Here is a 23,770-nt window from a genome sequence, read left to right on the forward strand (position 1 = left end):
AAAATGTTACATGTGTTAGTTCAAATTCAAAGTGATGGTTCAAGTGAATGAGACATAACCTTTGTTTTAATACACCAGTAAATCAAGGCAGTTACTGCAATGGTCAGATTTGTTCTTTTGTGATAATTGAATTATTGTTTGGAGAAGGCTTTCTGGGAAGAGAAAATAAATGAATCTTTTAAGTTTTAAGTTCTAAATTATTTTTTAAAATAGATAATATCTGTACTTTGTACGTAGTACAAAATTCAAAAGAAACAAAAATATATAAACATTGATAAGTGAATCATCCTGTAGATTCTAGTTACCCAGTTGCTGTCTTGAAGTCAGTCTTTTGGTCTACTTTAGAGTCAGTGTGTCGAACTTATTTTAAATTTCCATTAAAGAAATATGGCTCACTGACCAGGAGAACTCTAAGCAGTCCGAATGGGCTGGCCTCAGTATGTTTCTGAAAACATAACAATCTATATGTGGAGATGAGGAGATGGAAGAAGTGGAAAGGTAGAATGGAAGCAACTTCAAGGAATTTTGGAGGGACAGTAGAATTTTGTTATTGGGGTGCATCTCTTCTGGTTGGTCATTGGCTCAGTGTCTGGTAGTGATCTCTTTTCTCAGTGCAGGGTTTTCTAAACATAACCCAATAATCTGATCTCTCTGTCCTTTCTTGTTTTAATGTGATAAGTGGAAATTGCTTATTTATCACCAGAACATATGTTTCTTTAGCTGCATTATACACTTGGGTTAATTTCCAATTGCCTATGATAATAACAGAGGAATTCTAATTGTTCCTTCTGTTCTTTTTCCTCCCCAATGTTTGTACTTTCTCTAATTCTCACCTCCATTTCCTATTAACAGACCTTGTACTTAACTTTTGTTTTTTTTTTTAAACATTAGAAGGATTTAACTGGCAGAAATGGTAAGTTGTAGCAGGACATTTATTTTGGGCAACTGATAACCAAGATTGGGCATATGTAAGCAGCAATAGATGAAAACAGGCCTTTGGTCCTTGGGTGTGACATTTTGATCCTTTATATTATAATTGGGTCTGTCAAGCGTATTGTACATGGGAAATAAAACATCTTTTCCCGGCATGTAAAGCACTGAGATGGAGGGGATTGTTATTTCACTCTTTTCTGCCTTTTATTTTTCACTAAATCCCGTGCTTGATGGTCGAGTTAGCAAACAAAAATTAAGTCCGGTAAGAACCTCATACATGCTATCTTGTGGTAGATGGACTAGATAATTCTTCCTGATTTGTTTTAATAACAATAAAATATTATGTCTGTAATCATACTTACCAACTAAGCCTTCCAATTTTTCATCTTGGAATTTTTGTTCTGATCACTAAATTACAGCTGAAGATGATTTCATTTGTGGGCTCATTATACTTAACATAATAGTGGATATTGCCATAAGTGTTATTTGATTAAAAAATCATATTCTCTAGACATTTCTAGGTAAAAATCACATGATGGGATAATCAGACTACTCAGAGAAGTGGTTATTAAAATCAGTAGCTAAATTGTGGCCATTATGTTTCTTCTCTTGCTAGTAGAAGGATGGTCATACAACTCTTAGTTTCTCAAACTTTAGCAAAGGACCTTAGTAAGAACAAACAATGAGTTGACATTTATGAGAATCTTTTCAGTATACATAATTACTGAAGCTGCTATCTCCTATCACATTTTGTTTATAATTACAAAATATTTTTGCAGCCTTACCTTGCTAATCTTTAGTAACAAGTGGGAGCGTCACTGCAAAATATGGTTTTAAATTCACTTGTACTGGGCCAGAGTATAGTTTTTTTGTGTGTGTTTTGGTTATTTTGGGGTGTTTTACAAGTTTTAAATTACTTTATAAACATTCATTGTTTGTAGATTTGTTAGTTATATTAGAAATAATCTGTAATTTTGATAGAGTGTTTACTTCTTTTCTTGCAACTGATATGGATTCCCAGATCTGTAAGTCAGGATACAAGTGTACTTTCTTATTAATATATTTGGTAGCAATTTTTCATTTATCATATTGCCTGAAAGAAGGATACATTTGAGATACCATATTTCATCGATTCTAAGATGCCATTGATTATAATATCCATTATTATTTTCTGTATTACCTAGAAAGAAAAACACTTTCTGTTAAACAGATGTGCCATTGATTATAAAAAGCATCCCAATTTCAGAGATGTTAATGAGAAAAACTCTGCAACTTAGTCCTGATGAATTATGGTAATATCACCATCTTCATTTTGCATAAGGCTTTGTAGAAAGAACTTATATTTATGTCATCTGATTTTATTCTCAAACTAAAGCTAATCTGTGAGGTAGATTAAATTATCCCCAGTTTTCAGATGAGGAAACTGAATTTCCCAGAGATTATGTGCTCTCCCAACAACATATAATAGGGAACAGGACTTCAAGCTCACATTTTCTTACCCTTAAGACTTGTGATATGATTAACAGTATCACCTCCCCCCACCCCCATGTATGCACACCCATACAACTGTAAGATATGGCCTAGATTTTTCTCTCCATTGCCTAATGTACATGTTTCATATTTAAACTTTGCTGCTTTTTCAGCTGTTCATATCTTGATTCTATTGATAGTTTTGAGTACTAATAAAATTGTTAATGTTTTACTTGTAAATTATGCGTGACTTTCTGCTAATATATAAATTTGTTGTAATTCTTGGTTACCTGACTACTAGGAAGTTACATATAAACTACCATCACTGGTAGTTTAATATGTTTTAAAAGCAGTTTATCTGTTTCTAGCTGACGAGGCAAAATAGTCAGGAATGATTATGAGTTAAGATCTATGAGGTGATCCAGAGAAGATTAAATATTTGTCTGCAGTTGAACTGTTCTTGGTAAATCAGGGTCATATCTGCTTCTTTCCCAGGTGGTGGCTAATGCGGTAGCTGCGTTATCTGAAATCAGTGAATCTCACCCAAACAGCAACTTACTCGATCTGAACCCACAGAACATTAATAAGCTGCTGACAGCCCTGAATGAGTGCACTGAATGGGGCCAGATATTCATCCTGGACTGCCTGTCTAATTACAACCCTAAGGATGACCGGGAGGCTCAGAGGTCAGTCTACTTTTCTAAGGAATATCTGCGAGTCTTGACTAGTTTGTTAAGTTCTAGTGTCTGTGTTAGAAAAGGGGATTAATTATGTCGAGGAAGATCAGTGGCTTATGTGATAGATATTGCTATCCCATGGTATTTTCTCACTGGATTTAGGAACATTGTCCGTAGTGGAGTAAACCATATAAAAATAGCTCTGCTGAGATGTGTGTTTTTCATTTCTTATTTGCACAGTAGAGTTATGCTCTGCTAAAATCTCCCTCATCATGATCTCACATCTCTCATACAGCAGTTCCTGGCCGTGTAACAAATGAAGGTTTGAGTGTCTATCACTGTAGTGACAAACTTTTCGTATTAGGTACACAGTTAGTGGCTTGCTACTAGTTATTGAGCTGAGCTACACCTGTAATTCAGTGCTAGAGAAAGTGTGTTGGAGCCAGCAAAACATATGACGCCTTTCATTAGCTGTAGAAATCATGTCAGTCAGAATTTGGAGATCTCGGAAGGCACATCTGGATTGTTCTGCTCAGCCCTTTACCACTGTAGAGTTGCAAATTTTCTTTGACTCTCAGCAGTTGGCTAATAAGCTTCTTATACACATACATACATTTCAGTTTGCTGAGTTGGAATTAACCACCAGTGTTTTTGAGCATTTTGTGTATAGGCACTGTACTAGGCAAAGTGCTTCTGAGAAAATGTTGGCTCTCCATTAAAGTTGACATATTTTAATTATGGTAGATAAGAACCTTCCTTGCCTGGCTGAAGCTCAAGCTACTGTAACGTAAGTGCTCTTCACTTGTCTGGGAAATTGTTCCCTTTAGACTTAGCTAAAGGTCACCCTGATAGTTTCTTCCCATCATTGAAAGTACAAATATCTTCTGGAAAGAACTTTACATAGAATTTATTTTCTGTTGGCCATTGACCTCTCGCACTTACCCATTCACTCCGGAAATATTTATTGAGCTTATGTTGTGTGCTAGGCACTGTTCTAGGCCCTGAGGATACAGCTTTAGACAGACAAATCATAGCCCTCATGGAACTATGAGGGATAGGGCAGAAGCATATCTAATATGTGTATATAATATGACATGTCAGATGATAAGTGCTAATGAGAAAGATAAAGTAGGGAAGAGATCTAAAAAATGTTGGGCATTTGGGGATGCCCAGAGAAGATTAAATATTTGAGTTGTATTTTATAAAAGGGTGGTCAGGGAAGGCCTCCCTGAAAAGGTGGCATTTGCATAAAGACCTGAAGGAGGTCAGGGAGTCAGCCAAGTAGATTTAGGAGGAAGGGAGAGAAACACAGCTTGCTTATCTTGTATCCTTAACTGGATATAGTCAGTAGCACTTATGTTGTTCAAGAGCTATCAAAATTAGGTTAATTTCTGAAGAACCCTCAATGGATAACTAAATATTCAAGATTATAAGAGGCCTTAAAGTGTAGGTAGAAGGGGCTGGGAGAAGGGGAAGAGGTTGGGAGAATATTGTAATGTGTACTGTTGTTAAAACACAGATAGACAGAAACCCCTTCGGAGACTCCCTTATCCTGAAGGCAAGGGATTGGCTAGTTTTCCCTATCAACCCACTTCCGCCTGCATCTTAACAGTGAAACCTTCAGCCACAGTTGGTTGCTATCTCACTATGAAAATAACCCTTGGAATGCTTAATTTGACTTCCTGTAGGTTGAGGAGAAATGGGCTGTGAGGCAGGGAGCCCTTACATAATATGGGGAAACAGGACTATAAAACTGGAAGGTAAATGGTGTGAGCTTCAAGTGTTTGGGGTATTGGCTAGTTTCCTTCCAGTTTGAACATCCCTTATGGCTGGTGTCCTAGAGTCGTCTGATATCCCTGCTCTGCCTGTAGTGTGCTGGGAGTGAGGCTGCTGCAGTGTTGAATCCCAGTTTTACCTGTGCATGGAGCTTTGACTTTTCTAACTGGTTCTCTGATTCCTTGGTACTTGGGCCATGGGACTCTGGCACATTGCCTTACAGATTGGACTGAGCAAAGAAGTTTTAATTCAAGATGTTAATTTTCCTTTTCTGCCCTCAGCATTTGTGAGCGGGTGACTCCCCGGCTGTCTCATGCCAACTCAGCAGTGGTGCTCTCAGCAGTAAAAGTCCTCATGAAGTTCCTCGAGTTGTTACCCAAGGACTCTGACTACTACAATATGCTGCTGAAGAAGCTGGCCCCTCCGCTGGTCACCCTGCTGTCTGGGGAGCCGGAGGTGCAGTACGTTGCCCTGAGGAACATCAACCTAATTGTCCAGAAAAGGTTGGGGAAAAATGAATTGGTGATTCAAGTGTTTGTAATTTTGAATTACGCTTAATCATATCAATGCTAAAGAGGCCAGTGTGAAACTTTTTAATGGATGGCAATGAGAACGTGGTATGGCAGAGCAACTTGCCCCAGGGCCAGGGGGTAACAGTTGATTTTGGACTATTCCTGTAGGAAATGCCTGTCATTCCTCTACAGTGCAGGTTGTTTTCTGAAGAGTCTCTTCATAGCATACTAGCTAGTGCCTGCTTACTGTGGTTCAGGTCGTAGTTTAGAGCCAGATTGCTTTTCCTTCAGAAATTCTTCTTGACAACATGTACCCTGACTCTTTAAAGCGATAAAAATAGTCTGCTCAGCGGAACTGTTAAGAATAGAGGCATGCAGGGGAAGTTTGTGGGGGTTTTTTCTCTTGGAGGGGTTAGAGTGGGAGGAGAGCAGAGAGCCATAGTTTAGAGAGTAATACAGACTCTGAAGGCTATACCCATGCATAGCTCACCTCGCTCACCTTGTGTTTCTGTGTTTCACAGGCCTGAAATCTTAAAGCAGGAAATCAAAGTCTTCTTTGTGAAGTACAATGATCCCATCTACGTTAAACTGGAGAAGTTGGACATCATGATTCGTCTGGCATCCCAAGCCAATATTGCTCAGGTCAGACTTTTAAGTAACTCAAGTTTATAATGACTTAGCTCTTAAGGTCTGGCTTTCAGGAAAAGCTAGGCCATGAATTGCTGTTGAAGAATCCTGAATGATTGTCCACGTCCTGGATCCCCCACAGGTTCTGGCAGAGCTGAAGGAATATGCCACAGAGGTGGATGTTGACTTTGTTCGCAAAGCCGTGCGGGCCATTGGGCGGTGTGCCATCAAGGTGGAGGCAAGTGTCCCGTGTGATGGGATTCCGAGGGTGCCCTTTGCGCCTGTCTTTACCATGCATTTTAATGTTTATCAAAATAATAAAGCACATAGTTAATGTATTACAGAATTTTTAATGACAAGCAGCTATCCCTAGTTCCTCTTCTCGGAGGGAATCATTTTAATCGTGTTTTTGGTTTTAGTTTTTCTTTGGAGATATTTCCATCTCTCTAAATAATATGCTTATGCTGTTATTTATTGATTTACCAATTCTAGACATTATTAACTTTTTGCTGTGAGATGAACAGCTTTGTTCATAGTCTGAAAAAACTTTTCAGTTTTTTGCATCACAGATAACTTTGAAAATACAATGTAAGCTCCGGACCCTCTCCCTGAAAAACAGGCTTGTATGCACATGAAATTTGGCAATTTCATTTCAAGAGGTTTAAAGTTGCCTTCTGCTGTGTTCACTCATCCATGAACTCCAGATAAAGACCTACTACCTTGGCTTGTTCTTTCATTCTTATTTTTCCCTCCTACCTTGACTTACTATTCTCATTTTTATATGGCTATCCAAGATGATTCTTTTCATTTGGTCGGATTCATCTGTCAGTATATTTTGTAATGAGGAAAATTTGGGGTATATCTAGAACTTCGGTATCTCTCCATCTAATAGCCAAACCTCTAGTATAGCTCAGTCAGATTAAGGGCCTGATCTTTTAGTCGAGTCTAGTTGATGCAAATGGATGTTTCAAATTTTGTTTTATATTGAGGTTGTGTTATTGGACAGATCAGCTGACCTGTCGTTGATTACGTTCCTCTTCCCAGCAATCTGCAGAGCGCTGTGTAAGCACGTTGCTTGACCTCATCCAGACCAAAGTAAACTATGTGGTCCAAGAGGCGATTGTCGTCATCAGGGACATCTTCCGCAAGTACCCCAACAAGTACGTCCAAATACTTCCCTCTCCCTCAGATCGTTTAGGAAGTGTTTAAGCAAGGCGCTTTGAAATTGGCTAGGTAAGGATATTCTGCGGAATGTCATAATAGGATAGTTTATTCAAAATCAGAAACTTACAAGGTGGTTAAAACCTGATTTTTTTCACCCTGCTTCATTACTTTTAGAAGAATTGAAGCTCTGTTTGCATGTGCACTGTTGATTGACTTCTATTGAAGTTTACCAGATTCTTTGCTGGTAAAGTTACTGTTAAACAGGAGACCCATATTTTCTAGGTTGTACGGGTATAATCCCAGTTTATGTCCATTACCAGGCATAATTAATGATTGTGTATCCCTTTTCACTCTCAGAAATGTTTCAGTTTGGATGATAAATTATATGGCTACCCTATTGTAAAAACCAGGAAGGTGACAGCGGCACTGCTCACTGTGCATGTACCTAGTACTTTGTAGAAAATTATAGAACAGGTAACAATAAATTATCAGGGCCTCAGGCCTTTTCTGAGGTATTGGAGCTGCTCCCATGTATGTAGCTGCAAAATCTCCATTTTCACTCCACACGTTTTCCACATTGAGGCCTCTCAGTTTATGGAGCAAAAATGCTTTAGATTTGATTTTGAAAGCAAGCAACTAAGGAATCTGAAAGAGTGAAATAAGAGCAGGTCTTGTAGCATCTTAAACCTCGTTTTGCCTTAAAATTATAGAGATATCTTGTGCTGAAGCTTCTGATTAGTCTTTAAAGATAGTGTTAATGAAGCGACTTGATTACACTAAGTTAGCTTAGTGGTAGACTCAAATAAGAAGAAATATTTTAGCAAAGTAGTGACTTATTAAGCACTATATATTTTTTTTTAATTTTAAAAATTGTATTTTTAAGAAAAGAACCATATACTTCTACCATTCCAAAAAAGAGGGGTGTTTGGTTTATAAACTTCTTGGTTAAGGGTGGAGATGTATATCAAAATATGATAGGGAGAGAAATATGTCCATTTCTGGTTTATATTAGTAAGGGGTTATAGCAGTTTAATTTTAAGGAAGAGCTATCAAAAACTTGGTTTAATTACTAGAAGTAGGGTTAACAATTAAGTGTACTATTTATTAGTTTACATCTAATAGAGTATACAGTGTCATTTTGATGTTTAAAATTACATTAGCTAAAAGCTAGATTCAACATGGTAAAAGTGAGAGAGCTCTAGACCTGTAAAATTAAAAATAAATATTTGAATTACTTGTTTCTTTGGAGAAACATCATTAGTGCAGGTGCCTTAGGAGGGAGGAACATAAAGATCTCTATAAAAAGCAGAGGTAAGTGGATTAAGGGACAAAATTATTGATTTTAGTTTGGATGCTGTTGTTGTCTAACTCTATTCCATTTTCCTAAAAGGAGAGTGAGATTTCTGTTCCATAACCACGAAGGCAAAAATGGAATAATAAGTAGGAAAATTCTCTGATCTAGTCATAAGAAAGATTGTTAGAAATACAAAGTAGTGGTATTATCTTACACCACAGGTTAATTTTTCCTTGTGAAAAGAACACCTGATGAGCTTTTATAAAGCTTTACGGTCTAGTTATTAAAACATAATTGAAAGGAAATTTAAGCCATTTATAATCTGGCTCAAAGCCTATCTATACATTCTCTGACTAAAAAGCCTCTATATTTTGGTGGTATGGTTTAGGGTACCTTGTCTGTGGTTTTGTCTATAGCCTTAGTTGTTAAATACTGTTCTCAGTTTTGCCCTCAGTAACTATAGTCCACTTTGTTACATCAGGTATGAAAGTATCATTGCCACTCTGTGTGAGAACTTAGACTCTCTGGATGAGCCAGATGCTCGAGCAGCTATGATTTGGATTGTGGGAGAATATGCTGAAAGGATTGACAATGCCGATGAGTTACTAGAGAGCTTCCTGGAGGGTTTCCATGATGAAAGCACTCAGGTAGGTTCTCATCTATAGGCTCTGTCATAGATCTTCACTTGATCTTAGCCAAAAGGCCGAGAAGCGATTGTCATAGATCTTATTGGGTGGATTCCAGGGAAAGTAAATGTTCAGCATTTCAGAGAGAGAGAGAATGAATGAGAATGAATATACATATACCAGGGGTGCCAAAAAAAATGTATACACATGACTTGTATTCATCTTTTGCTATGGGTATTTGTTGAGTATTACAATTTTAATACTTTTTTTCCTTTCTCAAAATGTGTCTACATTTTTTTGGCACCCTCTCTCTGTATATATAGTGTTGTGTTCATTTGTTTCCCTAAAGGGATGACCTTTTTTATTTGTGCTTATTTCTGGTGGAACAAACCTGCCTAACTTAGACCAGTGGTCCTCAAACTTTTAATGAGCCTCAGAAATACCTGGAGAGCTTGTTAAAGCACAGGTTGATGGGCCCCCCCACCCCTAGAATTTCTGATGCAATAGGTTAGAGGTGAGCCTAAGCATTTTCAGTTCTTACAAGGTTTAGGGTGATGCAGCTAGTTTAGAGCAGTAGTTATCACTTTTTAATTTTCTGGTACCTGAAGATGTTTACCCATTACTGTTAGTAATGGTTATGGCTTATTAGAGCAGGGTTTTTCACCTGGCGCTGTGGTGCGGGCTGGCATGTGCAGTTTGGAAAGAGTCTCTGGATGGTTAGACTCCTTCCCATCTTCTGTCTCTCCTCTTCCAAAATTGAGAGACCTGACCTTAGAGCCACAGGTCCAGAGAAGCATATAAATTATTAAACCCTTTCCCTTAGCATTTTTACTCACTGCAAATTGAAGTTTATGTATGTAATCCGCCATAGTAATTTTAATAGGCCTTTATAAGGAACACATGCAAGCCAGTAGCGTAGTGGTTCAGCAGCCCACTCTTAATTGGCTATGATCTAGCGTAATTCTACTTTTAGCTCTTGTCCCAGTATTATATAATATTCTCTTCTTCCCCCAAAGTTGTAGCTTTTGGTTTAATTAAATAATAAGGACTTGGTTAGGAACCCGTTTTATTGCCATCACAGTGTTAGCATGTATTTTAAGAATATTGGTCATTATCTGGGCCAGAAACAAATAAGCAATTTTTGATGCCAAAATGCAATTTGGGGATTGGAGGCTAGTGAGTTTTCAGTTGATGAATACCTCTGTTGTTGATATTGGCCCAGTTTTAACCTTTGTCTCTTAATCAAAATGGTAATATTAGTTAATAATTGGGGAAACACCCTTTTGGAAATGATGGTATGGATAATGCAAGTGCCTTTTACTTTATCTATTAAATTATGTCTGCTTAGGTGCAGCTCACTCTGCTTACTGCCATAGTGAAGCTGTTTCTCAAGAAACCATCAGAAACACAGGAGCTCGTACAGCAGGTGTTGAGTTTGGCGACACAGGTAAGAAATCTGGAAAAAGCGTGGGGTTGATTTGTCTTGTTTTGAATTGTAGGAAATTGTGAAACTCCCCAAGAAGATTCATTTGGGTAGGTTTTAATTGGAAGGATCCAGTCTTTAGATTCTGTTAAAATATAAAAACCGTGCCTCTTTCTTGTTGTTTTTTTTTTAAATATATTGGGGTGACAATTGTTAGTGAAATTACATAGATTTCAGGTGTACAATTCTGTATTACATCATCTATAAATCCCATTGTGTGTTCACCGCCCAGAGTCAGTTCTCCTTCCATCACCATATTTGAAAAACTGCCTCTTAACACATATTCCCCTGAATTAGCTGGTTGTATGGCTTTTAAATGAATTGACCGACTCCAGTTTCTATAATTCATGAAAATTGAATTATAACTAAGACTCCTTAGTGTTAAAGGACATACCTATGTGAAAATGACATTGAGTCTCACAGTACCTCTTTCTGGGTGACTTGATTTCAACTTTCAAATGAAAGTATCATGTAGAGATGGTAATTGCCTCAACAAAGATCACATGTATTTCTATCTTTTAGAGTGGTTGCCTTTCTCTTTAATTTTAAAGTGCTTATGCTCTTTCCTTAATTATTTGATATGTTTGGTCTTCCTTAGGATGGGTTCTGATTTTAGGAAAGTGGCAAATGCCTTAGAGATCAGGTTGCCATTTTATATCCACAAAAAAACAAAATAATTAGTTGTCCTGGTGTAACTAGTGTAATGATCATCAGTCTGTCATGATTTAGCAATGTTCTTAATGGAATTTGAGACAATATTGGCTTTAGCAGGCTGTCGAGTTAAGATGTGTGTCTATACGTGGATTCAGATTCAGAGATTCAATTTTCCATTGTTTTCATCTTTTTATAATGGTATATTAAAATTTGAAACCCTTTTGCAGTACTTTGCCTAGTTTTGAGCTGTCATCTTTCCTGTTACTAATTTTACATCTTTTAAAATTTATTTGTAAGAGCTCTCTGAAGTATTTTTTAAAACTTCCTTTTTAAGCATCTTCCTTTGCCTGAAGCAAAGCAATTTCCATACTATTAAGACAATGGTTATTTAATATTATCTGTATTGAACTGAGTTTTCTAAACTTCCTAGCCTAGATTCTTGATAATCTATTTGTATCTCTGTTAAGATGGATTCAGAACAATTTTCTAAAGAGAATTTTGGCCTTGCTCCTTCCTCTGCTCATCTTTAAATAGATAGGGATCGTCTTTTAATCAGGCAAGTGTCCTTGGTAAGTTCCATTGTATTCACAAGTTCTCAACCCTGTCTCCATCTCCATTGCCTATTAAATAAAGCCTATGTGTCTATATTTAACAGGCAGCATAGGACGAGCTCTAGTTTGTATTCTTGTCAGAGTTCAGACTCAATCATACTACCTCCCAATGTTTATCAAAATTTGACTGAGATAAAGTGTTTAGGGAGGATTGCTTACAGGAAACAAGGACTCTCTGTTCTTGGAGATAGTTGAAATTCACCACTGAATCAAGTCATATTAGTAGAGAGCTGTGTATCCAAACTGCATTGTATTTGACCCTTCATAGAATTGCTTTTACTCAATTATACTGATACCATCATCCGGTAGTAAGGGTTGTCATGAAAAACTATCCTATTTGGATCTGTTGTCAAAGTCATTGTGTATTTCATTATATGTCGTCTTCTTTATGAGGCTCCATCAAACAAATTCATAACCAGTTTGGGATTCTCTTACACATTGGTGTGTAGTTAACTGCCCCCGCGGAATGGCTTATCTGACTAACTTCTTTTTCATATCAGTTAATCAAAACCTTAGAATCAAATTTAATGATCTCCTGTAGATAATGGGTAGGTCATTGTGGCATGCATTTTTCTGCGTTTCTAATTTATGCTCTCTAGCCTTAGATGCATTTTTATAAGCTTTGCTAAATTCCTTTCTAGAACAGGGCAGGGTATGAATAAACCATCAGACATTCCAGATTCCAGACTTTCTGTACAAGGACTACCATAGAATCTTAATAACAACAATCATTTGTGTAGTGATGACTACGTACCAGGCATTCTAAGTAAGCACTTCACATGTTAACTCAATCTCAGTAAAGGTTGGTACTGCTAATATTCTATTTTATAGATCAGGAAACTGAGACAGAGAGGCCCAGCTGGTATGGGGCGGAGATAGGACTGAAACCCAGGTGGCCTGGCACCAGGATCTTTGCCTTTTCCACTGTGCTGTGCTGCTTCTCTAGTTTGAAGGTTAAGCATGGCTTTGAGAAGACCCATTCCGGCTTCCCCTGCTTGACGCACTGCTGTGCAGCAGCCAGTACACATAAGTGAGCTTAGCAGTTTGAAGATCATTGTGGATGATTATTTCATATGTGGCTATAAATTATTAGCAAGCAGTTTCTCTAGGTTTGCCTTTTTAATCCAATTACTGAGATCTGAGTAGTTTGTATAAAGGAACAAGCACATTTATGTAAGTTTTTTCTACTGGAAGTTGGAATTTTTTATTCTTAAGTGTGTGAAATAACCTAATACTTATTTATGGCTGGTAAGTACCAGTTTAAGTTGCGGGCAGTGCGACCTGCTAATCTGTGCTAATTTGAATGGGGTGGTGGGATTCTGTTTTCTGCTATGCCCACAGATTCAGGACACAGCCGAGCAAACTTTTTTCATACTGCTGTTCTATCCCTACAGTAGAGTTAATCGATACTATTCTTTCCCTGTGCAGACGATTCAGTGAAGTATATGTGAAATCTTTGCTTCTAATTTTAAATAAAATGGTGGTATAATTAGAAATATTAGTTAGGGGAAGAGAAAACCAACCCTTGAATTGTGGCTTCGTTTCAAAGATTTGTCTCTTTTGCTTTGATAGTTTATAGAGGAATGAGCAAAGAATACACATAGCAATGTCCAGACTTGAGTAATTACCCTTTGTGTAGTACATGGAAGAGAAGTCTTCATCTTAAGTTTTTCTGTCAATGAATTAGAGTCTACCATCATCAAAATTGTCTGTGTTATTAAAGATACAAATTTCTTGCCTCCATTTCTGAAATAATGAATCAGAATCTCTGTGATTTGGCACTGAAATCTACCTTTTCAATGGCTTTACTGGTGTGTTAAAATGTTGATGCACATTGTAAATTAATTACTGTTTTAGAGCTTACTGATAAGAATTGTTTTTGAAACTCTCAAATTTTTAGAACTAGACTCTTGAGATCCTGATGAGGGCCGAAGGGGCTAGCAATACAGTAGATCCAAAACCTAATTGTCTGAGTCAATAAACATATGGTGGCACATTAAAATTATAAAAAGGTTCTGTTTCTTTGTCACAAGGCTTGGCTGGGCCTGATTTATTGTGGCCTCTGTATGATAGTGAGGCACTGACGGCCAGCTTATTTCAGCAAGCCTAACGAATCCGTCCTCAGAACAGTGAGTTCCAGCAGTGGAGAGCCTTGCCTACTCTGACTGTCAGTCTTGGAAAATTGACATTCGTTTCTCATAGGACTATATTTTTAAAGTCAGTGTCTGTTAAGATTTATAGTGTGTATACCCTTTGAGCCAGTGATTCTGTCTCCAGCAGTTTGCCCTATTGCAGTATTTTGAATTTGTGAGGGACTCATAAACATTTTTTTCATAGAAATATATAATTTTGTATTGTATAAAATCCACACAGGAATTTTTTTTTTTTTTTTGGTTATTTGGTTAAACATGTATGTGATATATGAGAAAATTTGAAGTCAAAAGTATTTAATTTTGATCAGTATGTTATTAAACTGTAATGTGAAATTTACATCTAAACCTAACAGTATTACTAATTTATAAAGACAAATGGAATTTTCCCAGTTAAGTGATGTGCAGTGTTCTTCTTAATTGTATAATAGAAAGCATAATAGTCTATGAATTTTAAATAACGTGCTTTGGGGACTGAATATATAGATTAAAATTTAACTCTTAATTTCTGTATCAACAAAAACTGATGTGGGGCTTGCTTTCCTGACCTGATATTTTGAGAAACTTGTATTTTTCTCTTTTAAAAAAAAATCAGCTTGTTTGTTTTAATTTATTGTTTGTTTAATTTATTTAATTTAATGTTCAAGCTTTGTTTCCAAATGAAATTCTAAGTGAGGAGGTTTCACACTGCTATTTGTAATCACTTCTTCAGGAGCAATTTACCCCCTACAAAACAAAACAGATTCATCTGAATTGGATATTATCACTGTTTCCTTTTTTTAACCCGGACTTTCCAAATACTATAAACGTTTTAATATATATACTACATATACATATATGCATTTCTGTTAGAATAATGCAAACTGTGAATGTGATAAAGATTATCTTGAGGTAAAATTTACCATTTTTATACTGTTAACTTGCTATATTTCAGTATTCTTTATGTTTTTTTTTTTTGTTTTTGTCTTTAACCTGCAATCCATTATGAGTGCAAATTAAACAACATATGACTAAGAAAAACCATATAAAACCATGTAGTCAAAACCACCGGGGTCATTGCTGGTATTGAGCTGAACGACACGTGCCTCACGTGGCTGAATCATGAACCATTTCACCTGTTTACTTATCAACTGATGTGAAAGTCCTCAAACTGGCCTAGTTTAAAGAAAATATTTTTGTATGTATGTTTTAAATATAGAAATTGAAACAGTGACTTATTGTTGCCGTTAATAACATGCCACTGGAACCACTTGTGCACAAATAAATGCCACCGTGTAGACTTACTCTGAGGTAGATACCAGCATATTTATTACCACTTTGTAATGATCACAAACATAAATTGATTGATAGTTAGGTAGAGGGAAGGAGGAAGGGAGGGCAGGAGTACAATCTAAATGTCCATCAGTAGGGCACTAGTAAATAATAATGCAGTGTTGCTTACACAGTGGAAAACTGCGGCTGTATTACCAATATGGAAAGCAACTTGCAGAGCAGTTTATATAATATGAAACTGGTTTTATATAAAATAAATATGTGTATATGTAAAGAGCTGTCTGGAAACATAAATACCACACTGTTAACGTGGGTATTTTGGGCATGGGGAGTTAAGCTGGGGTAGGGTTAGATGATTGGGGTAGATTTATTTTTATATACTTGTAAATTGTGATGGCATTGGTAATAAGTTTTTTTAGCCATGAGCATATAAAACTTATTTTAAAACTACCACAGAAAAACAAGACCACTAAATTCAAGTATTTCCACTTTTGGAAGCACTTAATTATGTCCTCTCTTTAACAGCTTTTTTATTATTTAAATAATAGTAACGTCTCATACTGTATTGTAATAATACACTGTGAGCTCGTTAAAATCAGGCACTGTTGGTTGTTATCTCTCTCCTAGCCCTTGTCTCCATAGGAAATACTTAATAAGCATTTGAATGAAGAAAAGTATGGGTGAAATAGCTGTAAGATATATTTCATGAATAATCCTGCTAATATTTATAGTAGTTAAAAACACATTTTTATGCCCCAAAGCCATCTCAAGCAGTTGGAATAACCTTGATTTTTCTTTTCCCAACTCCCCTTTAAATTTGAGTTTTAGGACTAACCCATCTCAATTTATGTTTAAATTCTTTGAATCATCAGAGATCATAGAATTATGACTGTATTAAAACTATACTGAGTCTAAATTGAGTCTTAACAGTCAACTCTGTGTAAATCGCTATAGCATAGCCTTGGTAACCCTGCAGTTTGGGTTTCTGTGTAGAGAAAAGTTTTATTTAAACCTTCTTGCCTTTGCCATTAGGATTCTGATAATCCTGACCTTCGAGATCGGGGCTATATTTATTGGCGCCTTCTCTCAACGGACCCTGTCACAGCCAAAGAGGTAGTCTTGTCTGAGAAGCCACTCATCTCTGAGGAGACAGATCTTATTGAGCCAACTCTGCTGGATGAGCTCATCTGCCACATTGGTTCTTTGGCCTCTGTGTACCACAAGCCTCCCAATGCTTTTGTGGAAGGAAGTCATGGCATCCATCGCAAACACTTGCCAATACACCATGGGAGGTAAGCAGGTGAACTAGGTTTGAGTGAGAAGTGACTCTCTGCTTAGATAGAGTTGGTCTTCCTCATGCTTCTATACCTAGAAAACAATTTGCTATGCAATTTGCAAACCTGCTGTATTGCCCGTGGGGGCTCCTTGTGAATACCAGTGACCACACACAATGGGTGAAAGGCCCCTCTGTTCTAATCTGGGAGTAGGTAAGATTATGTTTAGAAAATCGTGATGAAGATATTCTAAACTGATAAAGTTTAAAAGTTGCTTAAGGGTCTAAAGTTGAACCTCGAAATCTTCCCAGAGTTGAAAACTTGGAAAAAAGCCCACAGGTACATTTAGTTATCTTTATCCTTTACTGTAGCTTTGGTGGAAGCTTATGGATACTGGTAGAGAAAAGCTGTAAAGCTATTAATGAAATAATATTTGCAGGATTGTAGAAGCAGCCTAGATTCTGTGTAGACATAGTTTTTTAGTCACCTGTATCTTTTTTTTACCAAATAAAATTGATTATTTCAGTAAGAAATTTTATTATGAACATACTGTCAGGTAACATGAAACTCTTGCTTTTTTAGCTATCTTAAAATTTTCGTCTGGGAGGAACAGTACTCTAATAAGCTCATATAATGCGTATCTTGTAATCATTTCAGAATCTCTTTCCTTCATTAATCATAATAAGCCTTAAATCTAAGTAGAATTTGATCCCAGCGTGGTTAGAGTAATTACATTTCCATTAATGAGTGTCTTGTACCATTGTGTAATTTATATTGCTGTTATGTGTTACATGAGTAGCCAGAGTGTAGGAATTATTACTTTACAAATTAGTGGTCAACTTTTTGGGCTTTATTTAAACTGATTGGGCACAGATAAAAAGGAAAGGGTAACACCCAAGAAAATTATTTTTATTCTTTCATTAGCCTTTAATTTAGTCAAATCTTTGGTTTTAAGGCAGCTGCTATGATTTTCGCCCAAAGGAGACTATGGCTTCTTAAGGATTAGGCCTTGTAGTGTTTAACATTCTCTAGATATGACCACTTAACTTCTAAGTACATCTCCCAGTCTATGCTGCAAATTTTGTTAATCGATACGGATTTTCTTTTGTAACTTGCCTCTGTAACCGTATTTATATACCATTTAAATTACCTTTTTCCTGATAACTTTTGACCCTCATATAGTTGGGGGAAAGTGAAACAAATCAAGAAACAAAAACAACCCTTTCTAGAACACAAGAAAAGAACCAATATTTAAACTATGTAAAAAGGAACACTCTTTTACATAAGGTCTTCTCTGATTAATACGTTCCCTCCACAATTCCTTATGGTTCCTTTTTGGGTAACCTCCCCTTTGTCTGTTTGTGTTTGTTGTCTGTTTTTAAAGGAAACACAAATGCAGAAATACGTTTTCTTTTGAAATAGCTAGGGATGGTATATTGCTGCAAATGGCAAGTCCGTAATAGTACTGACATTACCTAGCTCTCGTCTGCGGTGTGAGGTCAATGACACACCTCCGACATGAACTGCACCAACACTGGAAAACCAGTCTGCCTCTGCTGGAGGCCTGAAAATGTTTGCTTTGCTAGGTCTTTTAAAATCACTTAGGAAAGGGAAAAGTGCTTTTTAGTTTGGTATTGCATTCTGTACTTGTTAGCTTTTCTGTGGGGGTGAGATGCTAAATAGTTGTCTAATTTAGAAAAATCTTACCTTTTAAAAATATTGCTTTGGTGACCATTTTGTAGTTCACAGTGGGAAACATTTTCTTGTTCTTGTATTTTCCATTTAGAAAGAATACACAATGATTTACCACGTTCTTGTAGAGAATCATGTACTACTTCTTTTCATCTGACTCACTTTATCGTCTCATAATACTCTTCCTTTTCTATTATTAGTGAAGGAAAATATGTGCATTGTTACCTATTCTGCCTCCTATTTAGAGGTACTGATAAATCCACAGTTACTAAATGGCACGTATTACGATAGAATTTCATATGCAGAGAAATACCGTTTATGGACATTTCATGTATTTTCTTGTCAGTTGTATATAAAATTGTTTTCCCTTTTGATTTCATTAATTTTGGGCTATATTTGCACCACCACCCTGCCCCCATTTAGACAGTTCATGGGTTGGCTTTCTTGACACTTTTTTTTCTAAACTGTTTTTCTCTCTTTAGTCTTTGAAGTTCTGTGTTCATTCTCTTCTCCAATCATCAATCTTTTTTTTTTAATTTATTGGGGTAACAATTGTTAGTAAAATTACATAGATTTCAGGTGTACAATTCTGTATTACATCATCTATAAATCCCATTGTGTGTTCACCACCCAGAGTCAGTTCTCCTTCCATCACCATATAGTTGATCCCCCTTACCCTCATCTCCCACCCCTCCACCCCCCTTAGCCTCTGGTAACCACTGAACTATTGTCTGTGTCTATGAGTTTTTGTTTCTCATTTGTTTGTCTTGTTCTTTTGTTGTTTTTGTTTTATATACCACATATGAGTGAAATCATGTGGTTCTCTGCTTTTTCTGACTTATTTCACTTAGCATTATACTCTCAAGATCCATCCATGTTGACACAAATGTTCCTATATCATCTTTTCTTACTGCCTAATAGTATTCCATTGTGTATATATATCACAGCTTCTTTATCCATTCATCTATCGAAGAACATTTTGGTTGTTTCCATGTCTTGGCCACCGTAGACAAAGCTGCAATGAACATTGGAGCACACGTGTCTTTATGTATAAATGTTTTCAGATTTTTTGGGTAGATACCCAGGAGAGGGATTGCTGGGACATATGGTACAATCATCAATCTTGATTGTATCACAACAGGCTCATTCTGAACCTTCTCCTCTTTTTCTTTTTTTATGGTCACAAGTGATGCTTTATTTTTTTTTCCAATTGCAGTTGACATTTAGTATTATTTTATATTAGTGTTAGGTGTGCCGCGTAGTGGTTAGACATATAATTTACGACGTGATCACCCTGGCACTATACAGTTATTACAGTATTACTGACTATATTCCTGTGCTGTACTGTACTTCCCCTGGACGATTTTGTAACTATGATTTGTACTTCTTAATCCCTTCCCTTTTTTTGACCCAGTCCCCGAACCCCTTTCTCTTCTGGCAACCGTCAGTTCTCTGTATCTATGTGTCTGTTTCTGTTTTGTTTGTTCGTTGATTCTGTTCTTTAGATTCCACATATAAGTGACAGCGTATGGTATTTGTCTCTGACTTATTTCCCTTAGCATGATATCCTCTACATCCATCCATGTTGTCGTAAATGGTAAGATACCATTTTTTAATGGCAAAGTAATATCCCATTATATGTATGTATGTACCACATCTTTATTTAGTCGTCTATTGATGGGCACTTAAGTTGCTTCCATATTTTGGCTGTTGTAAATAGCACCGCAGTGAACATAGGGGTGCATATGTCTTTTGAATTTCTTTGGATTGAACCTTCTCTTCTGTCATTCTCTGTGTATTCCCCTAGGGAACTTATCTACTAAACACAGCTATCATTACAAAGCTTTCCAGTTCACACCATGTTTTCATTTGATCCTCTCTAAGGTTCTAAAATAGAATCCTGTGTTTTGGTGACATTGTTACCATTTTATTATGACGAAACTTTGTCTCAGAGAAATTGCTGCTTGTCCAAGATCATACAACTGGTTGATTAGTGGAGCCAACATTTGATCCTAGTCTTATTCTGGACCCCCTGCTCTTCCTGCCCCAGCATTGTGTTACTCTGGTGATTTCACCTGAGATGTTTTGTGGGTTTCTCCTCAAGTTTCTTTTTAAAACTGACTGCCAGTCCCTCGTCCTTAGCTGTCTGTTGAACTTCTCTACTTGTTTTTCTTACTTGAAACTTAGCAGAATTGAAAACAGCATATTATTTTCCCCATCATTCCTCCAGATTCCTCTATAATTATAAGGAGCGTCACTGGTCTTTTGCTTCTTGGTTTTTGTTTATTCTCTAGATTTGATTCTCCATTCTTCTTTGTCCTCTATTTTTCAAGTATTTTTAAAACCAACCTAGGTTTTTAAAGAAAAGATTTGTTTCTTAATGGAATTTTTGCAGTGTTTTTTACTTTTTAAAAAGTTTTTATTACATAAATCTTAGAAAACATGCAAGATAGAATTGTATAATAAATTTGCGTATACTCATCACTCAGGTTCAATACAGATATCACTGTTTTGCGAGTGTTATCATTTGGCCATTGAGACATTTTTTTGGGTGGGGGTGAGGTGGAGTATTTTATATTCCAGACCTCATGTCATTTCAATCATAAATACTTTAAATGGTATCTGTAATAGATAGGGAATTTAAAAAGTCTCAAAGTATTATCAAGCCTAACAAAATTAAATTTCAATAATTCCTTAGTAATAATTAATAATTCCTTAATATTCAGTAAGCTGTCTGAACTACTTTCAGATTTTCTCAATTACCATTCTCTGTTCTCTTCCAAATTTATCTAAGATTGGTCTCTCTCTCTCTCTCTCTTTCTCTCTCTTTCTTTCAGTGTTTGGAAGAGTTGACAGTGAAGCCATCTGAGCCTCGAATTTTCTTTGTGGGATTCCCCCCCCCATTTTTTAAATTGATATTTATTTATAGTAATCTTAGTATTAATAATGCACTAATCTTTAGTGTATAGCTCAGTAGATTATTATATATGTATACACTCATATAACCACCACCCCGATCAGGTAAAGGATATTTCTAGCACCCTAGAAGATTCCTCTTGCCCTTTTGCTATTAATTTCGCACCCTCCAGTATTTTGACTTCAGTCACTATAGATTAGTTTTGCATATTCTTGGACATCATATAAATAGAACTATACAGTATTTACTCTTCTGTGTCTGGCTTCTTTCATGCAACATAATGTTTGTGAGACTAATCCATGTTCCGTTATTAGCTGTCTGTTCCTAGTTATCGGTATATAGAATCCCATTGCCTAAATATGCCACAATTTATTTATAGCTTCTCCTGTTGATGTACCTGTATGTTATTTCCAGTTTTGGGCTCCTGTGGATAAAGCTGCTATGAATATTCTTATATATATGTCTTTTGGTAGACTTATAGACTCATTTCTCTTAGGTACACACCTAGGAGTAGAATTGCTGGGTTATAGAAGAGATGTATATTTAGCTATAGGAAATACTGCCAGTTTCCTTAACTGATTGTACCAATGTACACTCCTTCCAACAATGTATATGTAAGAGTTCTAAGTGATTCACGTCCTAAGCAGCACTTGGTATTGTCTGTTATTTAAATTTTAGCCATTCTGGTGGGTATGTATGTAGTGGTATCTGGTTGAAGTTTTAATTTGCATTTTCCTGATGAGTAAAGATGAAGTACCTCTCCATGTTTATAGACTGCTAGTATATCCTCTTTTGTGACATGCCTGATCTTTTCCTTATTTCTTAATGAGTTGTCTTTTTCTTTGTAGGAATTCTTTATATAATAGAATGATTGTGGGAATTCATTGTATAGAACTCTCCAGACTAGTTTTCAAAGTTGTGTTTTCCTCATATTCTCTTTTCCCAAATCTTACCAATCCCAGTCTCTGCTCCTACCAATAATAATTTTTTTCACCATCCTAAAATCAAATCGTTTGCACAAATCAACCCTTCCTTTTTGGAGGTTCTCTCCTCAGTTTCTCACAACTATGCTGTTCTTCAAAATTTAGTCACAAAACCATTCTCAGAAGCCTTTAGAATCAGCCCCACCTGGTTTTGTTTTTTATTTCTCATCTGTATGCTGTCTATATGCGGACTCTCACACAATGCTCGTTTCTGCTATTACACAGTTAACTGTGCTTTTCATTCATTTTGTGAATGCTGATTGTTTTGTTGTTAGAGTGTAAGTTACTTGACAGAACAAAAATTTATGTATATTTATATATATTTGTATATATAATATATGTAAATTTGTATATATATATAAGTATGTTTATATATATACATTTTTTAAATATCTCCCAAGTTCTCATTGTGGTGTTCCTTCATAGAGTAGGTACTCAATTAAAATTGACCGACTGATGAAGTTATGTAGTATACATTTATTTTCATTTTAGCAACTGTATTTTGATAAAAAGAATTGTTATCATCTCTTCATGTATGTCAACAAATGATTGTAAAATCAGAGGTTTTTTCCCTCTCGTGTTTTACATATCTGACATTTACCTGTTGCCCTGCTATTATGTCCCAGGTAAAACTGACTTTTCTCTTTTCCCTTCTTTGTGTGTGTCTACAGCACTGATGCAGGTGATAGCCCTGTTGGCACCACAACTGCCACCAACCTGGAACAGCCTCAGGTGATCCCCTCCCAAGGTGACCTTCTAGGGGACCTTTTAAACCTTGACCTGGGTCCCCCAGTCAACGTGCCACAGGTCTCCTCCATGCAGGTGGGAGCAGTGGATCTCTTGGGAGGAGGACTAGATAGTCTGGTAAGCATCTTTCTTCCTTCTTTCTTTTGGTTATTTTTAATTCTTGATATGCTAAAGAACTTCAGGTTATTTAGCTTTTTAGAAGTAGACGTTTCCTTGTTAAGCAGAGCAATGTCCTTTGATAAAGGACAGAATTATTTGTATTTAGAGGATTAATTAATTATACTATCAGTGGTATGGGTTATATCTGCAAGTGTACAGGATTGTTTTATTGTCCTGCCTCTAAATAGAACTTTTGATGTTGAATCAACCTATTGTTCAGCAATCTTAATGTTTGGTGTCCTTTCCAGAGCTTATTATTGCTCCTGCTTCTTAATTCTGGAGAGCCCCTGTAATTCCCCTTTTGATCTGAATAGCATTTAAGTGACCTCATAGAGAATATCCTATTTTGAGGCTTTCAAAGCTTGGCCTTTTTAATATTTCATTGGTTTATGCCCTGTCTAACACTAAAAGGTTTTGTGGCAGCCACTTGTATAAAAACCATACCTTTATTATAGTTCAGAAGTACCGCTTGACTGGTTTCTTTTTTCCCCTCCTTTACCCCACCCCACCCCCTGCCACCTTGTCATACTTCCAATTTAATTAGCTTCCAGGATTCTAATATTAAAAGGCTCTAAAGCCCAGAGTATCTGTGAATATGGAATATGTGCCACCAATAGGAACCAAATTAGTTTTGGTTGCCGTACAAGATAAATGAGACGTAGTAAGGATGACCTTCCACCTGTGTAGAGAAGGCCAGAAAATCACTTGGCTCCCAAACTGGGTACTTAACTGTGATGAGGTTAGACAGG

At 36.5% G+C, this 23,770-nt stretch overlaps 1 protein-coding gene across 12 annotated transcripts in view; it reads left to right on the top strand.

Moving 5' to 3' along the window:
* AP2B1 (adaptor related protein complex 2 subunit beta 1) overlaps nucleotides 1-23,770 on the top strand; it is a 112,379-nt gene that overhangs the window by 33,004 nt on the left and 55,605 nt on the right. For all 12 annotated transcript variants that reach the window (XM_081027433.1, XM_081027429.1, XM_081027439.1 and 9 more), the window contains 9 exons: nucleotides 2,899-3,089; nucleotides 5,138-5,359; nucleotides 5,890-6,010; nucleotides 6,138-6,233; nucleotides 7,040-7,155; nucleotides 8,935-9,100; nucleotides 10,428-10,526; nucleotides 16,282-16,541; nucleotides 22,787-22,979. In XM_081027433.1, coding sequence (XP_080883559.1) covers nucleotides 2,899-3,089; nucleotides 5,138-5,359; nucleotides 5,890-6,010; nucleotides 6,138-6,233; nucleotides 7,040-7,155; nucleotides 8,935-9,100; nucleotides 10,428-10,526; nucleotides 16,282-16,541; nucleotides 22,787-22,979 — 1,464 coding nt within the window. The remainder of the gene's footprint in view (nucleotides 1-2,898; nucleotides 3,090-5,137; nucleotides 5,360-5,889; nucleotides 6,011-6,137; nucleotides 6,234-7,039; nucleotides 7,156-8,934; nucleotides 9,101-10,427; nucleotides 10,527-16,281; nucleotides 16,542-22,786; nucleotides 22,980-23,770) is intronic.

The sequence above is a fragment of the Rhinolophus hipposideros genome (assembly GCF_964194185.1).
Source record: "Rhinolophus hipposideros genome assembly, chromosome: 20".
In the NCBI taxonomy this organism is placed as follows: domain Eukaryota; kingdom Metazoa; phylum Chordata; class Mammalia; order Chiroptera; family Rhinolophidae; genus Rhinolophus; species Rhinolophus hipposideros.